The 17,555-nt window shown below is 41.4% G+C and overlaps 2 protein-coding genes across 7 annotated transcripts in view; both read left to right on the top strand.

The window, feature by feature from the left end:
* LOC140996490 (tight junction protein 2-like) overlaps positions 1–8,118 on the top strand; it is a 102,373-nt gene extending 94,255 nt beyond the window's left edge. For all 3 annotated transcript variants that reach the window (XM_073466910.1, XM_073466911.1, XM_073466909.1), the window contains exons 7-8: positions 5,053–5,206; positions 7,906–8,118. In XM_073466910.1, the coding sequence (XP_073323011.1) occupies positions 5,053–5,206; positions 7,906–7,925 (174 nt within the window). In that variant the 3' untranslated portion in view covers positions 7,926–8,118. The remainder of the gene's footprint in view (positions 1–5,052; positions 5,207–7,905) is intronic.
* Positions 8,119–8,168: 50 nt separating this feature from the next.
* LOC140996489 (tight junction protein 2-like) overlaps positions 8,169–17,555 on the top strand; it is a 70,835-nt gene continuing 61,448 nt past the window's right edge. Inside the window, exons 1-3 of one of the 4 annotated variants that reach the window (XM_073466907.1) lie at positions 8,169–8,313; positions 12,458–12,563; positions 12,986–13,104. In XM_073466907.1, coding sequence (XP_073323008.1) covers positions 12,469–12,563; positions 12,986–13,104 — 214 coding nt within the window. In that variant the 5' untranslated portion in view covers positions 8,169–8,313; positions 12,458–12,468. Of the gene's footprint in view, positions 8,314–10,689; positions 12,564–12,985; positions 13,105–17,555 lie in introns of those variants that run through there. The other 3 variants (XM_073466906.1, XM_073466905.1, XM_073466908.1) reach the window with 3 other exon arrangements.

The raw sequence follows: 17,555 nt of genomic DNA, 5'->3' as shown, positions 1-17,555 counted from the left end.
CTGGTCCCACTCCCCTGGTCATCACCATCATCTACCGTCCCCCCAAACCAAACCACTCCTTCCTCTCAGACCTCGCCGAATTCCTCACCCAGCTATCCGCCATATCCCCCTCAATCCTGCTGCTGGGTGACTTCAATATCCATATCGATGACCCTAACTCCAAAAGTGCAATAGACCTCCTGGAACTGCTTCATTGCCTTCAATTCACCCAGCACGTCAACTTCCCCACCCACTGTCGCGGCCACATCCTGGACCTAGTCTGCTCTGCCGGTCTCACCCTTCATAAACTCTCCAGCCTCAACCTACAGATCTCTGATCACCTGGCCATCATCATGGATTTCATCACCCCCCTGCGTCCCCCAAAACTCAAACGCAACATTACCTTCAGGAACATTAAATCCATCTCCCCCTCAGCTTTTTCTGACTTGCTGGCCAACACTCTGTCCACCCCCCCTTTAACTTTTAACCCCACTGACCTGGTCAACCATTACAACGACACACTGTCCCTCTGCCTCAATAACCTGGCCCCCTTAAAAACCAAATCAGTCTCTTTCACCCACTCAGCTCCCTGGTACACTCCCCAACTCCGTCAAATGAAAATCCGTAAGCGCCAGCTTGAAAGACTCTACAAGAAAACCGGTCTCACAGTCCATCTCAACACTTACACAGACCACCTCTCAGACTACAAAAATGCCCTCACTGCTGCACGGTCCACCTACTACTCTCAGCTTATTCACTCTGGCTCCAACAACCCCAAGACTCTCTTCTCCACCATCAACAAACTCCTCAAACCCTGCGACAACACCCTCACCTCCTTCACAGTCAACAAATGCAACTCCTTCCTGGCATCCTTTCAGTCTAAGATCGACACTATCTACAATCAACTTAGCACTTCCCCCCCCCATTACAGCCTCTCCACCTCTCACCCCAAACTTCCGTCCTATCTCAAACCTCCCTTTCCTGTCAAAGATTCTGGAACGTGTTGTCGCCTCACAAATCCAAACCCACCTCCACTCTCATGAACTGTATGAACCTTTCCAATCTGGATTCCGCCCCAAACACAGCACCGAAACCGCTCTCCTTAAAATCACCAACGACCTCCTCCTCTCTGCAGACTCCGGCCACCTCAGTATACTCATCCTCCTTGACCTCACTGCAGCCTTCGACACCATCAACCACTCCATCCTCCTGTCCCGCCTACAAACATTTCTCAACATCACCGGCTCCGCTCTTTCCTGGCTCAAATCCTACCTCTCAGACAGACAACAGTTCATCCATGTCAACAACTGCTCCTCCTCCACTGTCCCCCTGCTTCAAGGCGTCCCCCAGGGCTCAGTGCTTGGTCCTCTCCTCTTCATCATTTATCTACTCCCCCTTGGCTCCATCATCCGTCGTCATGGTCTTCGTTTTCACTGCTATGCCGACGACATCCAACTCTACATCTCCACAAAATCCATCACCCCTGCCACCCACTCTACCCTCACAAACTGAAATCATACTCATCGGCCCAAAACCCCTCACCACATCGACCCAGAACTTCTCCCTCAGCTTTGACAACATCACCCTGTTTCCCTCTCCCTCCATCCGTAACCTTGGCATTATCCTGGACAGTACTCTTTCATTCGAACAGCACATCAGCCGCCTCACCCAAACTGCCTTCTTCCATCTAAAAAATATTGCCCGCCTCCGCCACTACTCTCCTTCTCTGCAGCTGAGACTCTCATCCACGCATTTATCACTTCAAGACTGGACTACTGCAACAGCATCTGTGGACCCTCCTGACAAAAAGTTATTAAAAGAATTGTGATAGTCCAAAGAACGCCCAAAATATGAAACAACAATTTCCTGCACATTGTGGTCAAACAGACAGTCTTGCATATCTTCACCAAATACAGTCCCATTACCACAAAACTTTTGCTAATTATGTTCCATCCCCCGTTGACGGTTTCTGCAAAATTTGGTGCCAATCGGCCAATAGGTGGCGCTTTTATTGCAAAATGACGACAGAACCGCTTCACTGCCTTCACTTTTGATTGTAAATTCAGGCTTTCTCCAACAGATGGCAGTGCTGCCTTGCTAATGAATACAAACCTCTGTTTAACAATCTGTAGGGTACGCAGTGTAGTTGTCTCATTATTTATTCTTCATGTAGATTGCAGGGAGTTCTTTGAACTTCAGCACACATTCTTTACTACAGTCAGGAGCAGCCTACCCAAACACGGACAGTTAAGACATGTGTGCACAATAATTGGGCAATGGGGCCGGGTAAGCAGCACACCCCGACAGCAGCCCACCCCGACGCGCGTGGACTGCGAGGGCCCGTTCATCGCTACTTGCAACATTAATTTTTTTTCTTTGTCGCAAATGATCGCATTTTTCACTGCCTGAACATGTATGAAAAGGCGATTTTATTTGGCAAACACATTAGGCTTGGCGGAAAATTTTATAATCTGTTGTCGTTGTGAATTTCCACCACTAGGTGGCGCTATAATCAAGGAACGTGCATTTTGGCTAATAACTCCCACATACTTTGTCGCACATTCAAAAACCTTATATCCACGCGTTCAGTGAATTGTGCTGAATCTCCTGATATAGGCCACGCCCATATCCGCCTACTGTTTTTTTTCGCTAGCTCGCAAAATGTCGCAAACCTACTTTTTCGAACTCCTCCCAGGCAATTTCACCAATGTGCATGAAACTTTGCACACAGCATCTGTGGACCCTCCTGACAAAAAGTTATTAAAAGAATTTTGATATTCCAAAGAATACTCAAGTTATTAAATAACAACTTCCTGTAGATTACAGTCAAAACAGGAAGTGTTTCATATCTCCACATTGGTGTGTCCAAATGACATGAACCTCAGGATACTAATTCCACATGAGCCCCTTAGGCTCTGTGCAAAATTTCGGCTGATGACCCCTAGGTGGCGCTATTTAAATTGAAGTATTTTATATCTCGACATTGGTTGGTCGGATTAACACAAAACTTGGTACACTCATTGCCAATGGCCTCCTGAGGATAACTGACGAAGATCTTACTGATCTGACACTAGGTGGCGCTCTGGTGGCAGTTTCATTTTATAATTGGCACTGTGCCCACACCATAACACTTATGGATATGAAATTCATAGGGGTGGTAGAGACTGGCCCCTGTAACTCACACACCAAAAATGACCAGCAGGTGGCGCTATTATCAACACAAAGCAGTTTTTGGCTAATAACTCCCACATAATATGGCGCACATTGTTAAACCTTATATCTACGTGTTCCCTGCATAGAGCTGAATTGTGTGATGTAGGCCACGCCCATTTTCGTGCTAACCGGTATTTACTTCCTGCTTTGAGCGACCGCGCGACACACAAACACAAGAGGGATCTGCCAGCACTAGTGATTTGAAACTTTGACACTCACAGCAGGATGTAAATACCGGTGTGTATCTATTGCGAGCCTCGTTCATCTTGTCCGGCGCGGCTTCCGTAGTGCAATCAGCTGTGAGGGAGACTCGCGTGAACGCGGAGCGTGCCTCCAGGCAAATATAGCATAGTGACTGTTTAGGCTAGAAAAATGTTCTAAATGACGTCGTTTCGAGTAAACTCTGGATGTCGCCACTTCAGGACACTTGGATTGCAGCGGATGAGCAGTATGGAGGAATATCACAAAGTTTTTGTGTAGTTTTATGGACCTTTTCCTCTCGGGCACAATTGACGCTCGTTATATGGATTATTCCTGCCGGAGGGTAGCCCCTCGGGTCTCCACCTGACTTCTCATCAGCACGAGGGTGAGTCGATAATGACTGAATTTCGTTCTAGAGTGAACTATTCCTTTAAAGGCCAGTCATACATGCATAATTTATTCTATTATAGAATTGTAGACATCAAGTAAAAAAGACATTTATAACCTTTTCTTCAAAGTTAATCACAGTAATGAGAATGAGAGCAGTACATTAATTTACCTTTTCAGCTAATTTGGATTCTATTTTATTTTTTATTTTAGTCTAATTTTCGAACTTAGCGACCCAAGCTTTAAGACTGACTGAATGGAGAAACTGGGCCATGTTAAAAGTGCACTGATTTTTCATAAGACAGGCTGTTCAGCTGTTTTTAGATGGAGTGTTAATTAATTGTAAACATTACAGTATGTAATTTTACTTAAAATACACTCAAAGAAAAGGAATCATTTGTTGTTGTTTTTATTTATCGGGTATTATTTATGTTTTTTTTGGTCCGGCCCTCCTGAGGTCAAGCTGGGTTGCATGTGGCCCCTGTACTAGAATTGAGTTTGACAACCCTGATACAAGGGATCACTAGATGGGTGACTGTGCCTGTTCCTAGTGAAACTATGAATCATCCACTGTTATTGCCACAAATTACAGAGTCTAAGTTATGGAGATAACTCCATAGGGCCCAGACACTCCATCAGACATCAAAGAATTAGCACAAACAAAGGCTTACTTTTGCATCACCTGTGTTTTGGCCAAAAAGCAGCACATGAACTCATGAACACATGGCAAAGACTGCAGCCAACAGCCAACTACAGTAGCTTGTACGTGCATTCTGCACCTGCATGAGAGGACAAACCTCTGTATTGAAACACGGTCTATTTTGAAAGACTCAGGACTGCGGATACACAAACCATTGTGATGATAAAGCACTGTTCTATCACATCAGTCTCACTAATACAGCCACTTCTCGTGGAGAACATGTCTAAAACGTTGCAAATGGCACTGATGTAGAGGCAGAGGGAGAAACTCAGGAGAAACTGCACTAAATGGGTGAATATACATCGATCAGCCAAAACATTAAACCATTTCAATAAAATAACGTTGATTATCTTGTTACAAACAGGACAATGCATCCTGCTACACGGTAAAAAATTGCTCAGGAATGGCTCAAGGAACATGACAAAGAGCTCGAGGCGCTGATCCGGCCCCCAAATACCTCAGATCCCAATCGGATTGAGTATCTGTGGGACATGCCAGAACTAGAACAGAACCATCGAATAACTGTGTGTGTGTGTGTGTGTGTGTGTGTGTGTGTGTGTGTGTGTGAACAGATCAATGGGACAGTGACGGAGAACCTCTCTCTGCATGATGCTGGAAAGCTGATAGAGAAGTCCAGAGGGAAGCTGCAGCTTGTGGTCCAGAGAGACCGACGGCAGATCCTTGTACGCATCCCCCCCCTCACAGACTCTGATTCTGATAATGACGGTGAGTCACTGAATGCAACTGTGGTATTCTGGATGGTTAATGGTCGTTTGTCATCAAATCAAAACAAATGGTCTATCTGGACTTTAATATTTAGATTCCATTCAAAAATGGTTTTATGAATTATTTTCCTTATCCTTGTTCTGTTACATAATAATAATTACATAATGGGAGCTACAGAGACCTCAGAGTGTAAACAATGTTTCATTCAGATTCATTCAAATCAATTTATATGTGACCTCATATTACTTGGCCTAGAGTGTACATGGACTGCTGCATGTTGATCTCACCAGGTGATCAGCTGAGGAAAGCCTGTCTGTGGGAAACATTGAATGTTTTGTCAAAGACTTTTTTTGTTGACATCAGAGATAGGATTTGATATGCTTTGATAAATTATCAGGGACTCTTATTGTACAAACATATATAATATTAGACTGCATGTTTTTGGTCCTCTGTTGACATAAAATTGACCTGCTCTGAGTTCTGGAGGTTGAAGTGTGCCATGACAATATTTATAGATTTTTTTAAGGTCAAAAGGTAAATAGAATTCATCCCTTAAGCTTATGGAGACAGTATACATAGTGATTAAGGATGTAACAATATACTGAATTTCGCAACATCACTATAAAAAAACGACATCTACCAACATATCACATGCTTATTTCGCTTGTAAAGTTCATGGATCTAACAAGGGAAATCAGTATAAATGCATTCTGCTATATCTCTTTGTCATTGTATTGTTATATTTGAGCTGTAGACATCACAAACATTCTGCTTGGAAAGACAGACTCGTTCTCATAAGACCCACCTGCTCCACCTCTGATCAGCCTCTGAGTGTCTGGCTTCTTTAGGTGTGTTCTCTATGCTGGACTCAAACTGCAGAGCGGCCTCGCTGCAATTCATGGTTATTTTTTGCACATGCTTAGGTTGTGGCCAGCTGTCATACCATGAGATTTTGGTATCATTACATTCCAAATAGTGATTAATTAAATTACTATTTAAAATATATTTTTAAAATAGCAATTGACCAATTTGATCAAAATCAAAGTTACTGTTGTTCAGTCGGATAAGCTTGACAATGAGAAATGTGGCAATGCTAGCCATGTGCAGCAGTGTTTATTGAAGTACAGCTTCAAGAAGCCAACAGCAATTCTCAAGTATGCAACTGAAGGATATATTCACTGCGTTAAGTTTTATGAACAAGGCAAAACGAATGAAGGCCATGTCATTCCGGTCACAATGAAAACAAGAGATCTTTTCTGGCTGACGATAATTTGTGTCATCCTAAAGATATGTCCGCGATCAACCTAATTGTCTTTACCAAAATGTTTAAAAACTTTTTAAGGATGATAAACTTCAGTTATGCATTATGCCTTTGCTAGCTGTGAAGATAGTGGCATCATTATAATGTGACTTTACATCATAATGTGACCTTTGAACAAACATAGGTGTCTTTGGTGATAGTGTTGATGTTCAGTTGATGGTGAGGTCGACCGCACAGCCTAATCCACTCTTTACATCAGACAAAATTTGGTTTAGTTTTGAGAACGGAATAAACACAACGCCTTCCACACGGTCAGGATATCTAGTGTTGTTCTTGTAGATTCCCCCAGCGACATCTTTTAACCATCTTAACTTGTTTTTCTCTTCAACATAGACAAACCTGACACATAGCACATACACGTTTAACAGAAAAAACTGTAGAGTTGACAGAGGGTCCGAGAACTAAGCATCCTCAACTTTTATTTGGCACAGAGCGAAAGGCGCGCGACTCAGGAAGGGTCAACTAATAAAATGGCAATAAAATCATCAACAAATATGCCAGTTACTAAAATTAGTTACTCACTTTGCTGAATTGAGTGAACTCGTGGTGTAGCAGGACAGACATTCAGCAACATTCAGTGCAACATGCTATGAAAACCATTATAGAAATAAGCACCATTAAAGTTACAGTGGTTCCCGATGTTACATTTTGAATGGTTTGAAATATTACTGATTTGAACCTTATGCTTTCTGTCCAGCAACAAGTCAAGAACCCAAAAATACTCATTTCTATGAGGACTCTGTGTTAATTTATTATTGCCATTAATTAATAAATAAATGCATGAAGGCAAAAGAAAAAGGTAGTTGCTATGTAAATAGTAATGATTATTTTATCATTGCTTTATGATTTGCTTTAAGTACATAATTGAAATACAAAATTAATTACTGTAGAAATGTTGTAATGAAATACCTCATTTTAATTTACCAGTGAAAAAGTGAATCATTATTTTCCTTGTGACACACTTGAGCCTCTATACAAAACACATTATAATGAATGGAAGGATTTGTAAATAAAGCGAAGTGTCCATTGGCATTATTTCAGCTGTTTCCTAGACACATACAGTATACAAAGGTTAAAAATATCTGGCATTCAAATAGCTGAAAATACCATCTGCAACTAAGCAGTCTTAAGTTTCTGCTTGCAGCTGCTCAGCCACTGTGAATCACTTGAGAAAAGAACGAGGTCACCAGCAGGTCAGGATCTGATCAGCTCCTTACTGTGGGCTCAAATGTTTTTGGAAACACCTCAAACCTCTTTTGTTGAAATCTAACAAAAAACCGAACTGATAATTTTGATTTGAAAGTGCTCACCTTGACACGCAGAAGCGATCCCTTTAATCGCTCAAAAGTGCAATCTTTGTCTGTGTTTTCTCTTCCAGATAATATGTCATACTTTTAGATGAAGGACCACCCAAGACACAGCATGTGTAACAATCTGTTGCCTTTCTCTAAGTTGTAAAACTGCTGTGACACAACCTGACTGTTGTTGTAAAGCTTCACACCTTTCACACTTCTCTTTATACTGCTTAAATCTTTTAACTTTTTAATACATGATTCACTTTCCTGAATAAATAAACACATTATAATCACTATTTACTTTGAATTGTGTGATTCATTAAGTATAAAAGTTTAATAATGCCAGTGGAAGAAGTCTGTTTGCTTACTTAAGATAATTGTGCTTCATTTTATTGTCAGATATCCAAATATTGAATCATGACATTGCAAAGGGTGATGATTTGTTTTGTGAATACAGAATGTTGCATGACAAAGCCTGGCACTTAAAGTGGGTAAGATGTTTGTTGAATTTTTAATGTAATAACATATTAATGATTTGTCTTAACAGTGTAGCAAGTCGCCGTTGTCTGTCCAGGTGGTCTATCTGATCTCCCATCACCTTCCTGTTGTCTCTTGCTGCTTTTCTATTTCACACACATACACACTCTCATATCATGCTCACACATGTCACTGCACTGACAGAGTCACTATCATTCACTGATGGCTGATACCTAGAGTCTGGAGACAGTCTGGTGAGGGTTCCTGTCCTTTTCCCCAGCATTTTTAGCGGTAACACTGGCAAGTAGATGGTGATCACCAAGAAACCTATTATACATTTCTTTGGAATTACCCTCAAATATACAGTATATCTATCTATCTATATATATATATCTATATATATATATATCTATAAATATACATATATATATATATATATATATATATATATATATATATATATATATATATATATATAATCTATCTATATATATATAATCTATCTATATATATATAATCTATCTATATATATATATGTATATATATATATATATATATATATATATATATATATATATATATATATATATATATACATATATATATACATATATATATACATATATAACGGTATCCCAATATTATTTAATAATTGTTACCGTTGTGAGTTTGACCTAGGACCCAAGAGCAGACACTGAGACAGGTGTAATGGATAAAAGGAATTTATTGATCTTGTTCAGGTGAAAAGGAAGTAGGTGCTGGCTCAGGTGAGTGGCAAGCTGATGGTGCAGCTGGTGCTCACAGCACTAGGTGGAGGAGGTAGAGGCTGACGCACTGGTGAGTGGCAATGCAGGTGGAGCTGCCTGTGTGGCTGTGGAGCTGGAGCTCAAAGGTTGCACTGTTTCTGGAAACGATGAAGAGAGCACAGGTGTAAGCTAAATGGTTTAACAAGAGAAACACTGGAACTAGAAACACTAGTGAACTTCGCAAGAGGTTCAGCCATAAATACCACGAAAAAAACAGAAACCATCTGTCAGCGAGTGGCGAGAAGACCAATGTACTTAGGCTGAGGCTGATGAGTAGATGAGGAGCTCCAGCCACCAGGACAGGCACGCCCAGCATCTGAAAAAAAAAAACACCTCAAGCACACACGGGAAAAAACACTACACAGTCCATGATTATCACAATAATATTATCCTGCTATTTCCCAATAAGCAGTTAAGAAACAGCTGATCATTTCTTTCAACTGGATGCTGTTTAACCTCTGCTGATCATACATTTCATCTTCAAACTAGTTTCTGTGTCCCTTCTGCAGGTCAGTAATTTGAGGTACATTTTTTACCCCCCCAAAAAAATGTACTTCAGTGTGCTGACCTGCAGAAGTTGGACAGAAACTAGGTGGAAATTAAGCTGCAACAACTCACTTCAATTTAGTGTTCTGCTGAGGGGAAATTATAAAGAAATGATCAGCAGAAACCAAACTAAAATTATACTCTTAGTATTATTGATACTCGTATCTAAGCTGTTACTACTGCTGTGGCTGCTGCTCTTTTCCATGCTAAACCCTTTAGTTTTTTGGTGGGTAATAAGATATTAACTATTAAAGTAAATCCATATTGCCGCAGTTAAGTCATTACCCCCAACCAAACCACACAGTTATTCCAATAGATTGTCACAGATTAACCCCGTTCAACACAGCAACATCCCAGGGTTAAAACACAATCCAAAACCAGGGCAGTGAAGACACACTGTTGTGAACCAAAATAGTTTTCAGGCACATACTGTTAAAAACGCTGGAATTCGTGAAGCAGCTGACTGACTCTGTCTGTCTGTGTGTGTGTGTGTGTGTGTGTGTGTGTGTGTGTTGGTAGTGAGAGTTAGCAGGTCTGCAGGCTAACATGACATGAATGTCTTAGACTACTGAAAAGCACTAATATCCTCGCAGGTTGGCTGTTTCTGCCTCTCTGCTCATGGTTTGATTGTTTTTAGATAAATAGATTAGTGATGCTAGTATATAACAGTTCTTTTTAACTTTAAATGTGTCAGTTTTATATCTACTATTTCTCCATTATCTATTCAGGCTATTGTGGTAACTAATGTCCAATTTGTGAAATTTAAATATTGTTAAGATCCCTGTACATAGAAGATATCTTAAAGGGGCAGTATGTAGTTTTGGAGAAAAATCCAAACTAAGAATTTTAATATTTTCACTCTTAGTGAGGTAATATTACAAATTCATAAGTATTTATTTTTTCCATAACACAATAAACAAGCTGTTCTCAGAGGAAAACAAGGTCCCCAGAAGTCTGTTTGAAGCTAGAAAAGTGGCAGGGTCCACCAAATATAAACAAAGTAAAACAGTATGAAATTGTGTTGTCCTTTCAGTTTGTCTATTCAGTTTATTCAGTCATGAAAATAAAGAGAGTTTGTTTATTTTGTTTGTTCAGGCATAAAAAATGTCTTCCTCAAAACTACATAACTACTTTAATTAATAATTAGGGTTAGGGTCACTACAACTTGTCACCGCAGTAATGGCAGCGATGCTAGATGGTGGAACACACAGATTGGTCATGGACTCACCTATAGGCATCTATCTTTAGCCCAGTTTGTTCATCTGCTTGTTTAATATAATAATATTTTCATGGTTGCCTAAGTTTTTTAATACTGGCCAGGAAAGGTAACGATTGATTCTGTGTGGAGCAGGAACAGCCAGATCTGTCCTGTAGTTGTGAAGACATCTTGCTGTTGACTAGAGTGTTTGATTGACCCAACAGTAGATAGACCGGCCCACATCACCTGAGGTGAGCCCTCTCGAGTGCAGACAGATAGAATATTCACTATTGATTGGTTAGTTGTAATGGCTGTATTTCTGAGTATTTCCCATCAACACACCATCCAAATTTGGTGCTGTGACAGAAATCTGAATGATGGATGTTGCTTCTGACCTGTCCATATCAGGTTTGACAAAATATCCTCATATTTCATTTTCTCCTGTCCGTCTCTCACATTGTCTTCTCTCTTCCATTTCAGTGTCTCGCTCTTGTTCTGCCAAACTCCATCACCTCTGTACAACCCTGCATGCCAAAGTCTCTCTAACACTAATCAAACAATTAACATGTACTAGATCATACCTGGTGATACACGGCTGTCCCTTTTTGGCCTCTAACTGCTGTTAAATTAAAGGTAAAATGCTTGGAAGTGACAGAATGTGACAATCCTAATCAGAGTGACAGAGTTGTTGGCTGTTAAAAGGGTCTGTCATGGCGTGTTGCTTTCAGGGGGACAGATGTAATGCCACTGTTTTATTCTCTCTCTTTTATGTGGCGCCCTGGCTAGTCATCTCACACCTGAGTCCTCATATGTTTCTTTTTTTCTGGTTTCTTGGTGTATTTGTTTCTGTTAAAGCTTCATCCCCCCTCCGTCTCTTCAGAGCAGTCTATTGAGTGCCACACTCTGACAGATAAAAGCAGCTAAATCAAAGACTCTGCCACCCGTGTTCACTTCAAATGAAGTTTTTAAAAAATCACTTGTACTGAATGAAGGCCAGGTGGTCTCTGTGGACAACAGGGCTGTGTGTAAGCACCTTCAACCAGCCTGTTTCTCTGTTATAAAGCAGGACTGATGCTCACATGAGGCCAGAGCTCATGGGAGCATCCGTAATGCTGGTCCCATGAATCTTTAAAGCAGTGCAATCATTTGAGTTCAGTAATTCCCGCGTTGAACAAGATTAATCTGTCTTCTTTAAGGCCTCAGTATGTATTAAGTTCACAATCATGGTCACATGATGCAACATCCAATGACGTGTTTGAAGGCTAATCAGTGGCTGCCTGGAAAGAAGGAAAATAATCTGAAAACTGGATGTTTTTACAAAAATCTGAACAATTATGTTATTTTCCTCTTATTTCTTGACTATGAATTTGGTGTGTTGCACTAGCTGCTTTTATCTGTGTACTGAGCTGTGGCACCACAGTTGTGCTGATAATATCTAATAACGTCCTGTTCCAGCCGGTAACTAGCTGCTGTCGGGGTTTCCTGAGGCAACAATTCTGTACTGCTAGTGGTGGTGGTTGCACGAGGGCTGGACGGGGGCGCTAGCTTTAAAAAGGCCTGTGTGTCTAACTGAAATGTCTGTCTGTTTGTCTGTCTTCTGTCTGTCAGACATATCAGAGATGGAGTCATACCACTCCTATTCTCCTCCAGAGGAGAGGAGGTCCCACCAGTCTGACCTGTCCTCCCACTCTTCTAATGAAAGAGACAACCCCAGGTAGGATGGATGAGTCATAAGCAAGAATATTCAAGTCTCAAAAACTGACACAACTGACGTCCAGTTTGGTTATAAGGACTTAACTATAAGTGACTTAACACTAACATGCTGTCAAGGACTAGGATATTGATTCAAGACTTGCTTTGGCAGAACTCAACTGAAGTTATCAAATACAGTCCTATATAGTCCCATATAGTTCCTATTTCTTTCCTAAAATGTTTGTGAGGTCACACTGTAATCTTTTCCACCTGAGTGAATTTAGCATACTGGGCCTACATAAGGCTGTACCATGTAGTCTCTCATGCTGTTTGTGTGCGCCTCCACCTTGTCCACCAAGTAAGGTGTAATGCCTGCCAACAAGGTGTGTGTGTGTGTGTGTGTGTGTGTGTGTGTGTGTGTGTGTGTGTGGATGTGTTTAACAGGGAAGAACCTGTGAGGACAGCCAAGATGTCTGCCATGGCATCCCCATTCAGAGTACCTGAAGACCCCCAGGCCTCAGCTGAGCTGGACAAAGACACACTACACACTGAGGAGCCTCCAGGTTATCACTCACCACACCACGGCAAATGCCAGACACACAATCATAATATATCTTATCGGACTGAGTAACAGACAACACACCAATTTGTGACTCAACAAAGACAGATATACCGTAACATCTTAAAACTGCTTTAATTGATTTTGTGGTCATTTTGGGCCAGCAGAGATCAGCTGCAAACACAATATCTGACATGTTATCAGATTATAAAGCTCATATAAACAAGCTTTAAGCTAACAAATTGCCTACTTACACTTGCAGTGATCACAAATCAACACTAGCACTTATTCTGAGTTGTGTTTCAGTTCAGCTGATTAATTTAAAAGATAAGTTTTCCCCACGGTCATATCTACTCACCCCCATGCTGATGGAAATCCAGGTTCAGTCTCTCCAAGAGCTTTGAGAGCCTATGTGTATTTTATGAACTGCTGTTGATTGTAATAGACATAGTTAATCCAGTCAGCGTTTTTGTTTGGTGTGACCCAAAGGAATATAGTTTCTAAGCCTGTTTGTATTTCATTTCTTGCCTTAAATTCTTTTGGGATTCCTCTGGGTTGACCGATTGCATCTAAATAAATGTGTGGATCTGCTGAATAATCTCTTTTAACCCTACTTAGCTCGTCATCATCAGTGATGTTAAGTAGCTCTCTCACACCTTTAAACACAACTTGTACCGGTATTTTCATTCTTACCAATGTACAGAGACCAATCCAGCAATCTGGGAGAGTGTTTAACAGTGTGTCATTACCACAGTCCTGATCATAATCACTGTCCTGGTCATAAGTGTCATAGTAAGATACCGTTGTGGTAGGTTCTACAGTCATAACTACTTGTTCAGTGTTGATTGGTTTCCTGATCCTGATCGGTCTTCTCACCCGTATTGGTCTAGTTGTTAGTGTCAACTTAGTTGTCAAAGTTGACTTTGTGGTTAGAGTCGGTTTTGGGGTCGTCACTGCTGCCATAATTATAATTGGTTTCGTTGTTACAGTTGTTTCAGTGGTTACAAGTGGTTCAATCGTTGTAGTCGGTTCCATGTTGCCAATTAGATAATGAGTTGTATTTAATGTAAGTTCAAAGTCAATATCAGTCACATTGTCTAAAGAATTCCAATTCATCGCAGTTGTTCTGCTTCCCCATGTTTTGCTTGTGTGAATAAACTCCAGAGTATATTCCTTACTTGGGTCTATAACTGCTTGGTTTACCTCAAAGATCCATTCTCCTGCTCCGCCATACACTTTTACCTCACAAATATCAGTACCCCATGTTGTAAAAACTCCATGTAAATAATGTTCCCTCCAGTCACACATCAGAGTGTCCCACGCGTTGGTCTCTGTAGCATCTTTAAGAAGAATGACATTACGAATCGCACCATATGTTAGGTTTTGGGCAGGTATGTATTTTCTCACCTTCTCGACTCTCTCATCCACATTGGTGTTTGGCATTCTTGGCATTAGCATGATATCAACAACTTGTGGAACAACTCTTTGGGTTCAGAAGTATTGAGTATGTTTCTGGGATCATCTATCCTCCGAACATAGAACGAACATTTCTGTGTTTGGTATCTCTCCGACAACATTAATGCCCACTATTATATAAAAGTCATAATACGTTACTCTCCACTGCGGTTCTGCACCGCATCTGAACTATCCATGTATCTGATCGTTTGTGGATTGTAATTGTGCATTGGTCTGTTCCCCACATTGCCTTCCCACTCGGTGCTTTCTTTACAAAAATCCCACACAGTCTCCTGTTCGATTTCATTACATTGATGTATTCTATAGTTCTAAAATCTTTTATCCTCGTTATCGGCAGGGTGGCTTTCCAGAATTCTCCACTTGCCCTCTTTCTTTGTTTAGTCTTGGGTTTCAAATAGGTTTTGGGTTTTTATATCTTTATTCAATACTTTTCCTATCTCCCTTCTCTCTGATACACCATAAGTTGACATTTGACTCATTTCTCTGTTAACATGGTTTGTGGTTGCATCATACTCATCTGATTCATGTCTTTTGGTTTCCTTGCTGCGCGGCCTCTCTGGCGGCCGCTCCTCTCGTGATTGGCCCTATCGTGCGTGATTCTTGGGTGGCTTGCCCTCTCTCCGTTGTCGCTCCTGCGGTTGACCCTCGGGCGGCTTGCCCTCCATTGGTTGTTGGCCCTGCGGTTGACCCTCGAGCGGCTTGCCCTGCATCGGTTGTTGTCCCTGCGGTTGGCTCCCTGACATTGCCCATGCCAGGCAGCTTGCTGCCATCAGCAGGTGTACCCGTAGCTTCCTGTTGGCGTTGTCCGTACCACAGTGTAGGGACCCTCTTGCCTTGGTTGATGCCACTTTCTTCGAAAGACCTTGATGTAGACCTTGTCCCCAGGCACCACTGTGCCCTCTGTCACCAGATTGGACTCGGGAACTCTGTTTTTTTCCTGTAGGTAGATAGCTTTGTGTATGGTAGTTAATTGCTTCGTAAACTCTTTTAACTCCATTTGCAATTGTTCAAGCGGGGGTCCCTTGTAGGGCCCCCTCAAATGAGGTGCAGGCATGGGTCGACCCGTGAGCATTTCATGTGGTGTTAGATGCATGATTCTGTTAGTTTGCATGCGATAGCTAATTAGTACAAGTGGTAGAGCATCTACCCAGTTTAGTTTTGTGCTCACACAGACCGGTCGATTATTACCAGCATGTATCTTTTCCCTTGCACAGTTTTCATCATGTCAACATAATCCATCACAAGATGTTTAAAGGGTCCTTCTGGTACTGGAATATGACCTACTGGTGTAGTTATTCCTTTTTTTACATTGCTTTGAGCACAAATTTCACACTGTCCCAATACCTCATCAACCATTGACTGCAGGTATGGCGACCAATAACCTTGTTGCTTTATTTTCTTTATTACTTCCCCCCTCGCACGTCAGATATCAAGAACGTCAACAATGACACCGGTGCAACCAACAAACCTTCATGAGACCGCCATAGTCCCTTCTCATCCTGTGATGCCCCTCTCTGCTGCCACATAGTGTGTTCGAGATCCTGCTTTCTGTTGTATTAGAATTATGTCCTCTGGGGTAGCAACTGGCTCTAGTGACACAACAGGTGTTAAAATGGCCACTTGGCTCTTTGTGACAAGTTTTGCTGCCTCGTCTGCTGCATTGTTCTGCATCAGAACTGCAGATGCATACATGTTATGTCGATTGGACACATACAGAAAAAAAAAAAAGGTTTGTCATAGTCAGGTACTGCTAACGCGGGCGCTGTTTGCATTTCCTGTTTGATAGTTTTAAATGCTACTACTGCTTAATTTGTCCATCGCAATTGAGCATTAAACGTTGCTGTCCCTGCCTCTTTTATAAGTTCTCTCAGTGCTGCTGTTTTTACTGCATAGTCTTTTATCCAGTCTGAACTGAACCCAGTCATCCCTAGAAATGTCATCATCTGTCCAACTGTCTGTGGTTGTGGTGCTTTCCCCACCCCCTCTAGTTGTGCTGGTGCTACAGATACAGCTCCATCAGAGATTACTCTTCTCAAGTAATTAACCTGGGGTTGACAATACTGCAATTTAGCTTGTGAAGCTTTGTGTCCCCCCTCAGCTAACTTTCGAAGCAGTTTAACTGAGTCTCGGTGGCAGTCGTCTAACGTCGGTGCGCAGATCCACAAGTCATCAACATATTGTAGCAATGTACTGTTCATTGTTATGCCGTCCAGGTCTTGTCTCAATATCTGATTGAATACATGTGGACTGTGTTTGAGCCCCTGGGGCATTCTCGTGTAGGAATATTGTTGTCCCCTGTACGTGAATGCAAATAGATGTCTGGATTCCTCAGCTAGCGGAATGCTAAAAAATGCTGAGCACAAATCAAATACTGTGAAAAATTTTGCATTAGCTGGTATGTTGGTAAGCAATGTGTGTGGGTTTGGCATCGCTGCTGGCCAGTCTTCTAATATCTCATTTATAGCTTGCAAGTCATGCACTAGACGGTACTTGGATTTGTCTGCCTTTAGCACTGGTAATATTGGGGTGTTACATGGACTCAACCAACACTCCTGCATTTATTAACCTTTCGATGGTTTTATTTATGCCTCGTTCTGCTTCAGGTTTTAGTGGATATTGTGCGCATCGCGGTAGTTTCACGTTTGGTTTTAGTCCTATTTTAATTGGGTTAGCTGATTTTACTAGTCCAACATCAGTTTCGTGTTTTGACCACAATTGGTCTGGAACGTGTTTAAGCATATCTTGTTTTAACACATTTTCGGTCTCTTTAATCACAGCCATTTGTGGTGTCTCACAAGCAGCTATTTTCACCTCTTTAGGTGTCGCGAGCATGGATGTGCCGCACAGTATTTTTATCATGGTTCCGTTCGTGGAGTGGAAATAGTAGTACATAGTACACATAGTAAAGTGATACTCGGAGCGTGTTTTTTTAGCTTTTGGGATTTGGGTGTGGATGCCCTTTTCCCACTTGTTGAAAAA

This window comes from Pagrus major, chromosome 5 (genome assembly GCF_040436345.1).
Source record: "Pagrus major chromosome 5, Pma_NU_1.0".
Lineage (NCBI taxonomy): Eukaryota > Metazoa > Chordata > Actinopteri > Spariformes > Sparidae > Pagrus > Pagrus major.
The sequence above is the reverse complement of the archived record's forward strand: the minus strand, read 5'-3'. Positions and strand labels throughout refer to the sequence as shown.